This window comes from Manacus vitellinus, unplaced genomic scaffold (assembly GCF_001715985.3).
Source record: "Manacus vitellinus isolate BGI_N305 unplaced genomic scaffold, ASM171598v3 scaffold_24_pilon, whole genome shotgun sequence".
Taxonomy (NCBI): Eukaryota; Metazoa; Chordata; class Aves; order Passeriformes; family Pipridae; genus Manacus; species Manacus vitellinus.
This window is the reverse complement of record NW_021939798.1, coordinates 12520661-12533737: the sequence shown is the minus strand read 5'-3', so window position 1 is coordinate 12533737 and position 13077 is coordinate 12520661. Positions and strand designations below refer to the sequence as shown.

General features: G+C 47.5%; 2 protein-coding genes across 4 annotated transcripts; both read left to right on the top strand.

The window, feature by feature from the left end:
- The first annotated feature begins 9 nt into the window (after positions 1–9).
- Positions 10–7879, top strand: NOTUM (notum, palmitoleoyl-protein carboxylesterase). 3 transcript variants are annotated; one of them, XM_018073240.1, is made up of 9 exons: positions 10–113; positions 620–699; positions 1544–1602; positions 2627–2729; positions 3505–3696; positions 4017–4117; positions 4217–4364; positions 4621–4668; positions 4779–5944. In XM_018073240.1, the coding sequence occupies exons 2-9, from the start codon at positions 668–670 to the stop codon at positions 5083–5085; spliced, it is 990 nt and encodes a 329-aa protein (XP_017928729.1). In that variant the 5' UTR covers positions 10–113; positions 620–667; the 3' UTR covers positions 5086–5944. The 3 variants fall into 3 exon arrangements, with proteins under 3 accessions (XP_017928729.1, XP_017928728.1, XP_017928730.1); XM_018073239.2 differs by having other exon boundaries at positions 16–113; positions 620–680; positions 4779–7879; XM_018073241.2 differs by lacking the exons at positions 10–113; positions 620–699 and adding an exon at positions 709–1406.
- Positions 5957–12403, top strand: MYADML2 (myeloid associated differentiation marker like 2). Its single transcript, XM_018073242.1, has 2 exons — positions 5957–6069; positions 8420–12403. The coding sequence occupies exon 2, from the start codon at positions 8820–8822 to the stop codon at positions 9726–9728; it is 909 nt and encodes a 302-aa protein (XP_017928731.1). The 5' UTR covers positions 5957–6069; positions 8420–8819; the 3' UTR covers positions 9729–12403.
- The last annotated feature ends 674 nt before the right edge of the window (positions 12404–13077 follow it).

Here is a 13077-nt window from a genome sequence, read left to right as displayed (position 1 = left end):
CCCTGTCCCCTCGCCAGGAGGGTGGTACTGCTTCAACAGGGAGAACTGCGACACCCGCTACGACACCATGCGACGGCTGATGAGCTCCCGGGAGTGGCCCGCGACCCGCGTGGGTGAGTCGCTCCGAGGAGCAGCCCCGAGGGACCGGGGCCGGGCCGAGGCAGGTGCCTGGTCGCTGCCCCGCGATGCTCCCGCGGGCACGGGCAGACGTTTGGGTGCACAGGTATCGCAGGTACTGAGTGCTGCTCTCTTTGCTCTCTCTGCTTGTGCTGCAGCCGCCTGGATACCCAAACCTCCATCACTCAAACAGATCATTTAATTGCCTATATTGGAATTCACCTGCTAGGATTTGTTTTTTGGGGAAGTACTTAAGCGGGCATCGCAGGTCTTTTCTATACTGCAAGAAGCTTCTAGACAGGCTTCATCTGTGAATCAAATTCTCAATGTCACATCTGCCTAAGGGCAAATTTAGAAATGTTCCTTCCCCTTCCATTACCAATGTTTTTCATCATGAATGTTTGTTTTCTGTGTGGTCAGAGGTCTTGCATGAGGCTGCTACGGCTCCTCTGAAGTCACAGACTCATCTGTACATTTCTTGTTTCTTTGTGCCCATCTGCAGGAACTGGGATCCTCTCCTCGCAGCCAGAAGAAAATCCCCACTGGTGGAATGCAAACATGGTGTAAGGAGGGACAACGGAGGGAAGTAGCTTTATACTTAAACACCATCTCCTGCCTTTCAGGCTGCTAAAAATGCTGCAGAGATGGGTTAAAATTAATACTTGGGAGAGGAAATTGTGTGTTTCCTCATTTGATGTAGTTCAGCTCTCTAACAAATAGGGCTACGAGGTCCAGAGAAACTTAAGTTCAGTCTCCTTGGGGTTGTGGGGTGATCTAATGGAGAAAAACTGGGGATATCCTAGAGAGCCTTCTCAGATGGCTGCAGTGGCAAATCCGTCAGAAGTGGTGGGCTGATTGTGTGTTACACATCTGCCAATTTGAGAGGAATGTGGAGCAGCTCTCCTAGTTCAAAGAGAAATGAGAGAGACCAGTTTATATATGCATCTGTACAGAAGGGATGTTTATTTGCCTCCTGCAAGATGGAGACAAAAATGGGAAGATAATTCCTTCAAAAACCTCTGGTGGTTGCAGTTCAACGTTTATACTGCACTGACAAGAGTCTTCTCATTTTCCATGTGAAAAACTGAAGCATAGAGAGTTTCCCTGTGGCAAACCATCCACCGTGGGATAGCTGAGAGAAAAATCATGGCCCATCGTTCTGTCTCCTGAGCTCAGTGCTTCAATTAAATTGATAGAAGACATGTTATTTATTGATTTAACTCAGTAAAACTACTAGTGTTCAGGAGAAAATACAAGGCAGTTGTAAATGTCACTTGTTTTACAGGCAGGTAAGTTGTCAAACTGGACAGAAACTCTTCCCTTTTCCCCTTCCCAAAGTTTAATTTTCTTCCAGTTAGGTGACCCCATCCTCACCCCGCTGTGCATGTCAGAGGCACAGCAGGACTCACACAGCTCTCTCTTACAGATTCATCCCGTATTGCTCAAGTGATGTTTGGAGCGGTGCCTCTTCCAAGTCTGAGAAAAGTGAGTGTTGCTGATGGGCTGTTGCTGCCCCAGACATCACACATTAAAGGATGTGGCCAGACTTTTGTGAAACCACATGGATGAAGAACAGGCTTTTTCTTGCTGAAGGGCAGGAAAGAATATCAAGCTACTTCCAGATAAAACATCCTGATCTCTTTAGCTCAGGCTGTTTTGACATAGTTCAGAGCCACTGCTTGCAGAGATGTTACACTGATCCAGTATGCAAGGATTAGAAGAACAAAATTCCTTTTAGTTGAATATCCAGGTTCTAGCACACAGCAAATTAATTGGTGTAGCTGAGCGACCGTGGCCTGTTGCGTGTGACTTTGGCATGGCTTACCTGAGAGGAAGGACTGTGAATTTAGTGTCAGACTTTAATCAGGAGGATATTTGGCCTTAGACAGGAGCCATCATGTGTGAGGCTAAAGCCGTCTGCAGGTTTCTTGGGAATCAGAGAATAGTTCATCTCAATCCATGCATTGCCATCGGCTGTCGTTCTGGTGATGTCACAGGTACCCTTTCTCTTCATCCCAGCTCCTTGGAGCTGTTGCTCCAAGTATCCATGACTGCTGGTGGTACCAAGGAAGTGGTGTCTGTGTAGGTGTAACACTTTGTGAAGCATTGCTTGTCTGAATTGGCTTGATAAATGGGGAAAAAGGGGAAGCAGTAAGTTGGAACTGAGATTCCAGGTGGTAGAAAGGTGTGTGTGTTCCTCCTGTATGGAGATAGGGTCCCAGTACCTTCCTTCTTGTTTTCCTTCTCTAAGTTTACCCATTTCTAAGCACTATTGTAGGAAGGTACTTGTGTAATTGTGTATTCAGATCACTCTATTCACTTTCTTTCAGGGAAGCAAGTTTTGTATGGGGCAGGGAGAGTTTCTTAGGTGTACTTGGTACAGGTGGATAAAATGAACCTGGGTTAGGTTCGTAATCCCTTTGGAAAGTTCTTAAGCATTTTTGGAGAGGAAGTAAAAGTCTGAGCCTGGAAGGAAACAATTTTGTTGACACTGAGCTGTCTCTTCCAGATGAATATGCCTTCATGGGAGCACTGATCATTCAGGAGGTTATAAAGGAACTGGTGGGAAAAGGTCTGAGCACTGCAAAAGTGTTGCTGCTAGCGGGGAGCAGGTAGGTATCCACCAGATTCCCTTTGGTGAGAACAGGAGATTTCCACAGTAGAAAGCTGTTAGGAAAGGTAGCTTCTAGGACTACAGTAACGCTAATATAGCAAACCCTGTATCTCTTCTCAGTTTTCTCCTCTAAGGGGTACGACAGGGGAGGATACAATATTATTTCCGCAGCTTCCGGTCCAGATAGAACCAGAATAAAAACAGAAAACAGAGAAAATAGTAACAAGACAAAAGCTTGCAAGATAATAAGATAAAAGCTTTGCGTTCTCTGCATCAAGAATGCTGGTTCCTGTTGGCCCACATCATGAGACACACCCCTGCTGCAAATTGATTCAAGACACTAAATTCAAAACCAGACTTGCCTCACACAGGTGCACTAGATTGTCCCGTGTTGCACAAAGCTCTGGTACACTCAGCATATGTTACACAGGGGTATGATAGAGAAGCTGCAAAGGGTGAATTCATCTCACTTCAGATTCTTTCAGTCTACTGAGCAACCAAACCTCTTGCAAATGATACAGAGCATATATATCTGCCAGAAGAGAGCATAACAACAGGACTTGGTTTCCAAGGTAGCAGATGGTTACTCAGCACAGTTACTTTATTTGTGAGTCTTTTGCAAAGCAAGGAAATAATGTGACTACCAATTTCATGGTGAATGGTTGGGTAGCTCTGCTGTGGGTAAATGAAGGTGTTTATAGTATGTCACTGCTGGCCAGGTGTGTGACACCTGTGTGTGCCTCATGACTGCAGTGTTGACGTTGCTGTTGCAGTGCTGGAGGGACAGGAGTGCTCCTGAACGTGGACCGAGTGGCAGAGCAGCTGGAGGAGATGGGTTATCAAGGGATTCAGGTTCGAGGCTTGGCAGACTCTGGATGGTTCCTGGATAACAAACAGTATCGCAGAACTGACTGTATCGATACCATAACGTGTGCTCCAACAGAGGCCATCAGAAGAGGAATAAGGTACAGTCAGATACTCTAAAGTACCCTGCTGTAAGAGGCTAGATTGTGGAGAAGATGTCCTCCTTCTCTATCTTCCTTCATTTTGATACTTAAAGGTTTTTCAGTAACTTTATTGAAAAAGACAATAATGTAAAATCTAGACGTGTAAAAGAACACGAGCAGTTGCAGGTGCTCTAAAATGTGTCGATGGGACAATGTAGCCAAGAGAGAGCTGTGCTATCAGTTGGAACTCTAATCAGAACAGAAATAGACTGGGATATGGAGAGGCAGTTGTTAGGATTGCCCTGTGCCTCTCATTCTGTTATTGCTTTGTTTCCTAGATACTGGAATGGCATTGTTCCTGAACGCTGTAAGCTGCAGTTTAAAGAGGGAGAGGAATGGAATTGCTTTTTTGGGTATAAGATTTACCCCACTCTTCGATGTAAGTTTCAGAGAAGAGATATAAAATGAATTCTAAAGTTTCCTCTGTATCCGCAACTGTCTTGGAGCAATCTCTTTTTCAAATTTTTTGTCTTCCTAGGTCCAGTCTTTGTTGTCCAGTGGCTCTTTGATGAGGCCCAGCTTACTGTAGACAACGTACACCTCACTGGCCAGCCTGTTCAAGAAGGGCAGTGGCTCTACATCCAGAATCTGGGTAGAGAGCTGAGAAACACCTTGAAGGATGTGACGTAAGTGTTTTCTTGAGGAAAACCTGGCACATTTGTTTCTAAGGGACATTCTTGTCCAGTGTCCTGGCATTGTTTCTCAGATCTCTGCTGAAAAAGGAATATTGTAAGTTTGATAACTATTAGCTCATCCACATCAAGAATCTTGCCTTTTTCATTTCTGGGTAAAATTCCATCTTCTCCCTAGTCCAGAATGTTCTGTTCAGCAGGAGTTGCTTTGTCCTTCAAGACATAATCCACGTTTCCTTTCTTTCTTTAGTGCAAGCTTTGCTCCTGCCTGCTTGTCCCACGAGATCATCACACGCAAGTGAGTTCTTGTGCAGATCCTCTGAGAGGTGAACGGGGACGTGGCTGGGGAACGAGCCCATCCTGGCATCCTGACCCCTCTGATGAGACCTGTACGGTTTGTCTTTTCAGTCACTGGACTGACATCCAGGTGAAGGGGACGTCGTTACCCCGTGCCCTGCACTGCTGGGATCGGAGCCTGCATGAGAGCAACAAAAACGGGAAGGCCCCTCTGAAAGGCTGCCCAATTCACCTGATTGACAGCTGTCCATGGCCTCACTGCAACCCCTCGTGCCCCACAATCAGGGACCAGTTCACAGGGCAGGAGATGAATGTGATCCAGTTCCTCATGCATATGGGGTTTGATGTTCAGAAGATGGCACAGCAGCAGGGCCTGGAGCCCAGCAAACTCCTGGGGATGCTCAGCAGTGATAACTAGGGAGGGCTTGTCAGAGGGGCAGAGATTAGATCAGGAGGAGAGAGACTCTTGGCCCTTCTCCCACACTTTCTAATCTTCTTCCTTGCGCTCCTGCAGGCAGATGCACGCTCACATCCAGGCACGCTCACACCTGTGCACACCCACGTGCTCCCACGCTCTTGCACACTTTAGGGTGTGTCAAGAACAAAACAAAACAAAAAAGCAATTCCTTGCTTACGCTGTTTGGCTGGAACTCGTTCCCTCCAAACTCCAGCCAGTCACATCCTCTTCCTGTGTTACACAAGGCAATCGGATACAGGGAGTAGCAAAGCCATAAATAGCAGCGATGAGAACCTTTCCCAGATCTGGGACGTCTTCCCTTGCCATGAATTTTACATCATAGACTTGATACAAGTGGTGTAAAAAGCAAGCACTGGATTTCTTCTGTCCAACTAGAAGTGAAGGAATGATTACATGACTTCCTGGAGGTCAGCATCTCATGCTGAGTCACAGTGTACAGACCCAGGACACGTGCTAGGGATGGACACTCTTGTACTCAATTTATTCGTATTATTTTATAAAATGACTTTTTTATTACTTTTTTTTTAACTAAGCAAGAAATATAAATGATATTGTTTTGTAACATATTTTTTTTTACATAACGAAGAAACCTCTTGCTACTTTGGCAACGTGGACATATTTATTTTAATATGTAAAATGCTATTTATAAGGGCTGACCAGAGAACCATACCTATGTCTTTGTAAAGTTGTATATGCTGCTCATTTGGATGGGTTATCCTGATGGTCACTTCTGCCTGGGAGAGGGCTAAGGGTGGTGTTGACAAATTTTTATTAATTAGACTTCTGTGTTCCCCTTGCAGTGTTCCTTGTTATTGTTTCTCTGATGAAGAGGTTGTAACATGAGGTTTAAGTACAGAGACTTTCACCCGGCACCTGATGTTTGCAGACTTCCACAGCATTTTTGGCTTGACTGTGATTTCCCAGGTACTCCAGGGCACTCGATTGAATGGTGCAGGGAGATCTGGCTTTGCAGTAAAGGCCTGTCTTCCAGTGAGGGAAATGTTTGATCAGACTGTCAGAAGCATTTGGAACAGAAAAGACAGCACAAGACAAGCATCAACGTATTTCTCTTCTTGTAGTCATTTGGGAACACACCCACTTCAGCACAGAGAATCCCCTTTGATGGTAGGGGAGGAGAGCAAGTGAGGGATTGGGAATTCGTAGAAGAGACCGTTCCTGGGGTGGGACCTTCCCCCTGCAGCACAGGGTGTGGGGAGACTTGCATGAGGAGTATGGCTTACTCCCTGCTGCAGGAGGTCCTGGACCAACTGTGTGTGGTTATGCAATGTGTAGGCCACAAAGAATTCGGGCCTTTTTTTAGAAAAATTCCCTGCACTTTCAAGATGGGCCTTACGAGGTTAGAATGGTGGTGCTGTTTGTGAGATCCCTTGTCTTGGGTAAGTAAACCCCAAGAATGAACCAAACCACAGCCCTTTGGTTCCTTTTCAAGGGCTTCAGGAAAAGTTGGGCAGGAACACAGAGGGAATCAGCTGTCCTGCTGAGCGTGATGGGATTAGCACACACTGAAGATAAAAAAGTAGCTAAAGAGAAAATGAATGATACTGCCAGCAGAACTGAAAAGCGGGAAAACATCAGTGGAGTTTCCCTATGATCAGTTTGGTGATTGCTGATATCCTTTATGTTTTAATGACTTGAGTATAAAAGTGAAATTGTCCTGATTACGTTTTTCATCTGTTTTCTGCTGTGCAGAAGCCACTGACAAAAGGGCAAGGCTGGAAGAATTCAGTACCAAGTGTTTGTGCTCTAAGATCTTGCAACTAGATGAGGTTTTTTGTCTCAGAGGAGAAGTGGCTGTGGTCCATCTGATGCACTGCTCTGCTGGTGTGATTTTGGGAACCTTTGCCTTCTGCCAGCACTGCCTTCAGCACTGAGGGCTCTCCAGAGGGCACTACTTCTCATGGGAAAGCAGAAGCCAAGCAGCAGGACCAGCTCTGCCCCCCCAGCATCACCAATTGGTCACAGAGTGTAGGGCAAGGGGGGATGTGTCCTCAGGTGGACTGTGACATGGAGTGACCCTGTGCTCTCTGCTGGTCCCTGGGCAGGTAGTAAGTGATGACCAGGATATGCCACAATACAGTCAGTAACACACTGCCAATGAGGCCTGGAAAACTTCTAGAGGTGAAGAGAGAGGAAGGGCAAGACTTTTGGGGGAAAACCTCATCACCTGGAGCTCCTCAGCTCTCCTGCTGCATTTCCTGGTTGTTGTGATGTTAACTGTGCAACTTCCACCCCAAATGAATACAGGTTTTGTACTTTTAGCACCAGAGGTCTTAAGGAAAATGGGAGGGACTTGAATGAAAGAGACACTGAGGTTACAAGACAGTGTCAAAACTGAAGGTAGGCACATTTTATCCTAAGAGCCACAAAAACTGTACTGTTCTTATGTGAACTGTTCCATAAAGTTATCCTGCTTCCACACTGGGATTAACACTGCAGATGAGGAGTCAGCAATGCTGCCGTGGGGTAAGGGAGGAATTTTTCTACTCTGCTGTGGTTTTCATTTTTCCCATTCTAAAACTACATCAGAAATTTTCTTCCGGGCTTTTAGAGTTAGAATTAAGAGACTTCTGGGTAGAGACAAAGTTTCGGGCGTTGTGTGCCAGGCAGGCTCCCTGTGGAAGCTTTGATCCCACAGGACGGAGGGTTTGACACTATATATTGAAATCTGTATTCCAAAACAGAGCTAAGAATATCAAAGCAATTTTTTTTTTTTAACAAGTGTATTTGGTTGTGGCATTTGGAGATACAAGAATAACTGGTCTCCACATAAGTAAAACAGAGACAGGGATGAGTTTAAGGAAATGGTGAGGACTGGCATGCTAAACCTTCACAGCCACAAGCTCTCACTAAAGCTCAAAAGCACAGCAGGTAAATGTATTGCTGCTCCAGATCTACTGCAGCAAAGTGAGTCAGCTTTTATCCAGCCTCTGGCCTAAATCCTTTCTTTCATAGGGTTTGTGCTGCCTTTGGGCTTGTGCCCCTACTCTTGGGTCTGCAGGACTGAGCTGCTGTTCCTGCAGTGTGGCCGGATCACAGCCTTGTGCCACAGTCAGCCCCCTCCCTTCAGTGCGGGGGCTGCGGGGGGGGAACGGCAGCATTCCAGTGACCCCAGAGTTTCTAGAACAGCAGAAGGATAATCAAGAGCCTCTGGTGGAGCTCGCAGCTTCAGTGTTAAATAACACCGGCTCCCAACAGCTGAGGGGGGGCAGGACTCATTCCAGAACTATTAATAAAGCCCCTATTTATACTCCAGGTTCCTGCAAACGGTGCAGCAGAAAACTACAGCTGCGGAGCTAAAATGGAATAAATGTCAGCCTCCAGGGAAAGCACCATCCTGTGGGAAAGGAGACCACAAAAGGACAGCACAGGGGCAGGTTTCAGACCTGAGGAAGCAGATCCAGCGGACGGCAGCACCCTGAGCTCACAGCCAGTGGGCAGAGCCAGCCAGTCACCTCCCTGCAGCCGCAGGTCTGTGCAGAAAGCTGCCAGAGCCGCGGCATCAGAGGCAGCTCCCACTGATGCCGGCAGAGACCAGCAAGATTCAAGCTGCCACTCCACTGAGTTGGGACCAGGTGTGACTCAGAGCAAAAGAGCAAAAGCCTGAAAGGACATTTGGGGGGGCTTTTGCCTGCATTGTCTGGTGGACTGGAAAGATGATGGAGAGCACAGGAGGGCCGTATCTAAACACGGCTGCAGTGACCTCCCCTGTTGGAATAGCTCGATTGCTGCAGATGACCTTTGGATGCACCACGTTCAGCCTGGTCGCCCACCAAGGCGGGTTCAGCGCTGCCTACGGCACCTTCTGCATGTTCGTCTGGACCTTCTGCTTTGCGATCACTGTGTTCATCATCACCTGTGAGTTCACACACCTGCACAGCTGCCTGAGTCTTTCCTGGGGAAACTTCACTGCTGCTTTTGCCATGCTTGCCACGCTCATGTCCGTCACGGCCGCGGTGATCTACCCGCTCTACTTCGTCCAGGTGGGCTGTTACCCCATCGGCTGCGAGGTGAGAGACTTCCGCATCGCAGCCAGCGTCTTCGCGGGCCTCCTGTTTGTCGCGTACGCTGCCGAGGTGTTCTTGACCAGGGCAAAACCGGGACAAGTCACCAGCTACATGGCCACTATCTCCGGGCTCCTGAAAATCGTTCAGGCCTTTGTGGCCTGCATCATCTTTGGGGCGCTGGTGAACGACAGCCAGTATGGCAAACACGTGGCAACGCAATGGTGTGTGGCTGTCTACAGCTTTTGCTTTGTGGTGACAGTGGTGGTAGTGGCCTTCAGTGTCACAGGTAAGACTGCCTTGCTGTGGTTCCCCTTTGAGCGCTCTGTGGTCATCTACACCTTTGGGGCCGTGCTGCTCTATGTGAGCGCTGCAGTCATCTGGCCAGTGTTTTGCTTTGACAGCAAGTACGGCTCGCCACAACGCCCCAGCCTCTGTGCCAAGGGCAAGTGCCCCTGGGACAGCCAGCTGGTGATCGCCATCTTCACCTACGTTAACCTGCTGCTCTACGTCCTAGACCTGGCATATTCCCAGCGCATCCGCTTTGTCTCACACCTCTGAAATGGGTCAGAGCCGTCCCGGCACTGTGGAGCCGCTGTGGTTGCAGAGGGATGGGCCATGAAGTAGAGAGGCACCGGGCAAAACCATCAGCCAAACTTCGAGGTGAAGACCGACTGCATTAACAAATTAATGACCTGGAGTGGGTGGGCTGCAGCTGATACCAGGCACAGTACACCTCCCCCATGCTTCTGCCCAACCTGCCTGGTGCCAGCACGAAGGAATGACACAGCTCCATGTGCATCTGCAGACAGCAGGAATGCTTGCAGCCAGGGCTGCAGGCTACCAGATTACTGATCCAAATATTAGGAAAGACGCCAAGGATTTTGAAACTGCTACCAACACTTAACAGGAACAAACTGACTACCCAGGAACTCAGAAAGTTAAAAGCTGCATCAAGGAACACCAGTCCTGGAGATGAAAACCAATCCCTCAGAGTTTGGGTTAGTTTGGGCAGTGTGGTGAGACATGGAACGCCTGCAAGTGTGGGCAGTTCCAGCTGGGCCATTTCTGAGAAGAACATCATAGCTGTAATAGTATTTTGAAGGTTACCAGTCCTTTCCCTTCCTCTCCTTCGCTGTCTAGCACAGAAAAGGAGTAAAGTCAAGCACGTACCTTGGAGGAGGCTGGGTATTATTTAGCAAACGCTAAGTCACTACAGAAATGAAAATTTGCAAAGCTGGGTCTCTGCTGCTGAGAATCAAGGTGCAGAGCAGAGCCAACCTGCAAAGTGACTGTGTGTGACCTGCTGTCCTTGCTCGAGCAGCACAGAAGGTACCTCAGCACAAGCTCTGTATTGGTTTGTGGGTCGCTGTTTCTTTATACTGATGTCAAGATTTTTTTGTCTGGAAGCTTAAGGATAAATTCTGGGGAGATAGGAAAAGGAAGGCAGAGATTAATTGAACTCACAGTGCTGCACAAGAGACCAAAATGGGTGGGGAGGGGGCATGGACAGGACGGGACATGACAGAATTTGCACACGCTGGTAACAGACTGGGAGCACTGCCCCAGAGCAGCTCAGGTGCAGGATTCCTGAGCCCTCTGCATTACTGAGGAGCCACATGTCTTGGACCCATCCCTGATAAAATACCCACTTTTAAGTCCCACACTGCTCAGCTCAGATTTCAGGCTCAATAGGAATCTTCATTTGTTCCAGGGAGAAGCCAGAATGTCCGAGTGCTTGTGCAGCACATGCAGACTCAGTGCTTTGATTAAAATCTCCAGTAGCTGCCTGCGAGAAGCAAGATTTATTTTTTAACCAAATTAAAATAAAGCTGAATGGCAGATGTACACATACATCTCCTGAGATCTGTATGCTGTCACCCTGCTCTCCACACTTCCATTGCAGCAGATACAGCCCCTCTGCTTTGTGCCCAAAAGCAGAGCTCAGTTTATTTTGATGTATGAAGGCTGAACACAGAGTCAAAAAAGTACAGACACGGGACAGCTGAGACCTCTGAGAGGATTCTTTGCAGCAGAGTCACTCAGGAAAAAGGAAGGAAACTTACCTTTCATCAGTGCTTTGTGCAGGGTTTGAAAAGCAAAGAGAAAACTTGTTGGGACAGATTGTGTTGGATAATTCTGTACTGAGCAAGGACCAGCCCTTAGCAGCGGGGAGCATTAGCCAGGAAACGGGGCAAGAATTGGGATCCAGCAAAAAGGGAATGCATGGAAGAGCCTTCCAAGGGGGTTTTCTCTTCTGCAAGTCCCAATGAAGGGCAGGCAATCGGGAAGATGTGGTCCAACAAGAGGCTGCTAAGGCAAGACCCAAGACTTTCTGCTATAGATATAAATCAGGAGCTTTATTTCTTGCCACCCAAAAGACTTACGGGTTGTACAAGTACAAAATGCTGATTTGGGAAAGGAAATCCGCTTGTGTTGGAGGTGGCAGTTTACAAACAGCCACTGCACACTAAGGGACCTCAAGCATTTATGATGTATTCCTGTTTAAAACCATCAATGTGAACAAATTAAGCTGTGTCACACTTGAAAATTACTTGTTTTTTGTTATTACAGAGCACTAAAAACCAAACAGGTGCCTGTGAAGCACCATGGCTTCTGTTATAAAATTCAACCCTGCAAGTCCAGGCAGGTTGCTTGAGGAAAGCCCTGTCCTGCAGGCCCTGGTGTGGCTCTGGGAGGCTGGGAGGGCAGGGAGAGGGTCACCAGCCACAAGTGCCTGCAGGCTGGGGGTGCTTGGCCCCAGATGTGACATTGCCAGTCGCTCGGGCAATGGCAGCTGTCGGAAGCCTCCTCGGCTGGTAGCTGTGGTTCAGCCAGGCACTGCTGGCTTCTTGCTGGGAAGATTTTGCACCAAATAGGAGCAGGAGCAGCAACGTGATAAAATCTGGCAATGACATGGAGTTGATGTAACTTACACTGAGCCAGGGACAAAGAAAGGCCAGAGAGAAACAGGTACATGAGAAACAATGGGGGTAAAATTGAGTGCCTTCACAATGAGGAGAAAAGAAAATTTAACATGGAAATCATGATCCCACTGACTGGAGGAGTGAAAGACAAGTCATTGCCAAGAACAGCGTGTTCAGATTTAGCTTTCTCATCTGCCAGCCAAAGACTAAGCAAAAAATGTGAGCATGGTCAAAATGGCAAAAAAAGATTGTGTGGACAACAATCCTTTATTTTAGGAGAAAAAAATAATAAAAAAAATCAAAACCTCATGCTTTAGTGGTTAAAACACTCCCCAACCATTGGAAACTATGAGATTGCCCAATCCAGGGCAGAGAACATCCAGTATTTGCTCAGCAGGATTTACCAACCAGCTGTGTCATGATTCAGTTCATCAAAACCCCTTCATTTCCAGAGTGTATCTACCCCCTTAATTAATAGATGAGGATCAAGTAGATCACTGTGAACTGGGCTTCATGAGACATCAACCATTCCCAACCTTTTTGGTAAGCTGGTGCCAGGATGTGTGTGTGTTCATTCAGCATTATAGACTTGTGTTCGCAGCCAATCTCGACAGAGCCCAGAGGATTCCAGCCTGGACAGACTGATATAAAAATCTGAATCGTTAACACGTTTGGTTTGGTTTGGTTTGGTTTTTCCCTTCTCCTTCTGAAGCCTTTTGGTTCCCTATCGCCAAAAGACACTGTTTAGGAATATTCGCTCGCAGGAGAAACACTGAGATTTATTTCTGTCAATCAAGGAGCAAGAAAAAAGACACACACACTGAAAAGAAACCAGTACAGTAAGATGACATTCAGGAAAAAAAGTACTGCTCGGTGCCTGGGATTTATAGGGACACTTCACACCGTTCCGGTTCCTCCACAGCCCGGGGCCGCGGGGCTCGGAGCGAGGCCATCCCCGGTGCTGGGGCAGGCCCCGAGGCCAC

Excerpts from the sequence above, each read along its gene's own strand:
- NOTUM (XM_018073239.2), top strand. The coding sequence starts at position 68 with ATGCGACGGCTGATGAGCTCCCGGGAGTGGCCCGCGACCCGCGTGG. Across the intron at positions 114-619 it reads GTGGCCCGCGACCCGCGTGG|GAACTGGGATCCTCTCCTCG; the intron begins GTGAGTCGCTCC and ends GCCCATCTGCAG. Across the intron at positions 1,603-2,626 it reads CTCTTCCAAGTCTGAGAAAA|ATGAATATGCCTTCATGGGA; the intron begins GTGAGTGTTGCT and ends TGTCTCTTCCAG.
- MYADML2 (XM_018073242.1), top strand. The coding sequence starts at position 8,820 with ATGATGGAGAGCACAGGAGGGCCGTATCTAAACACGGCTGCAGTGACC.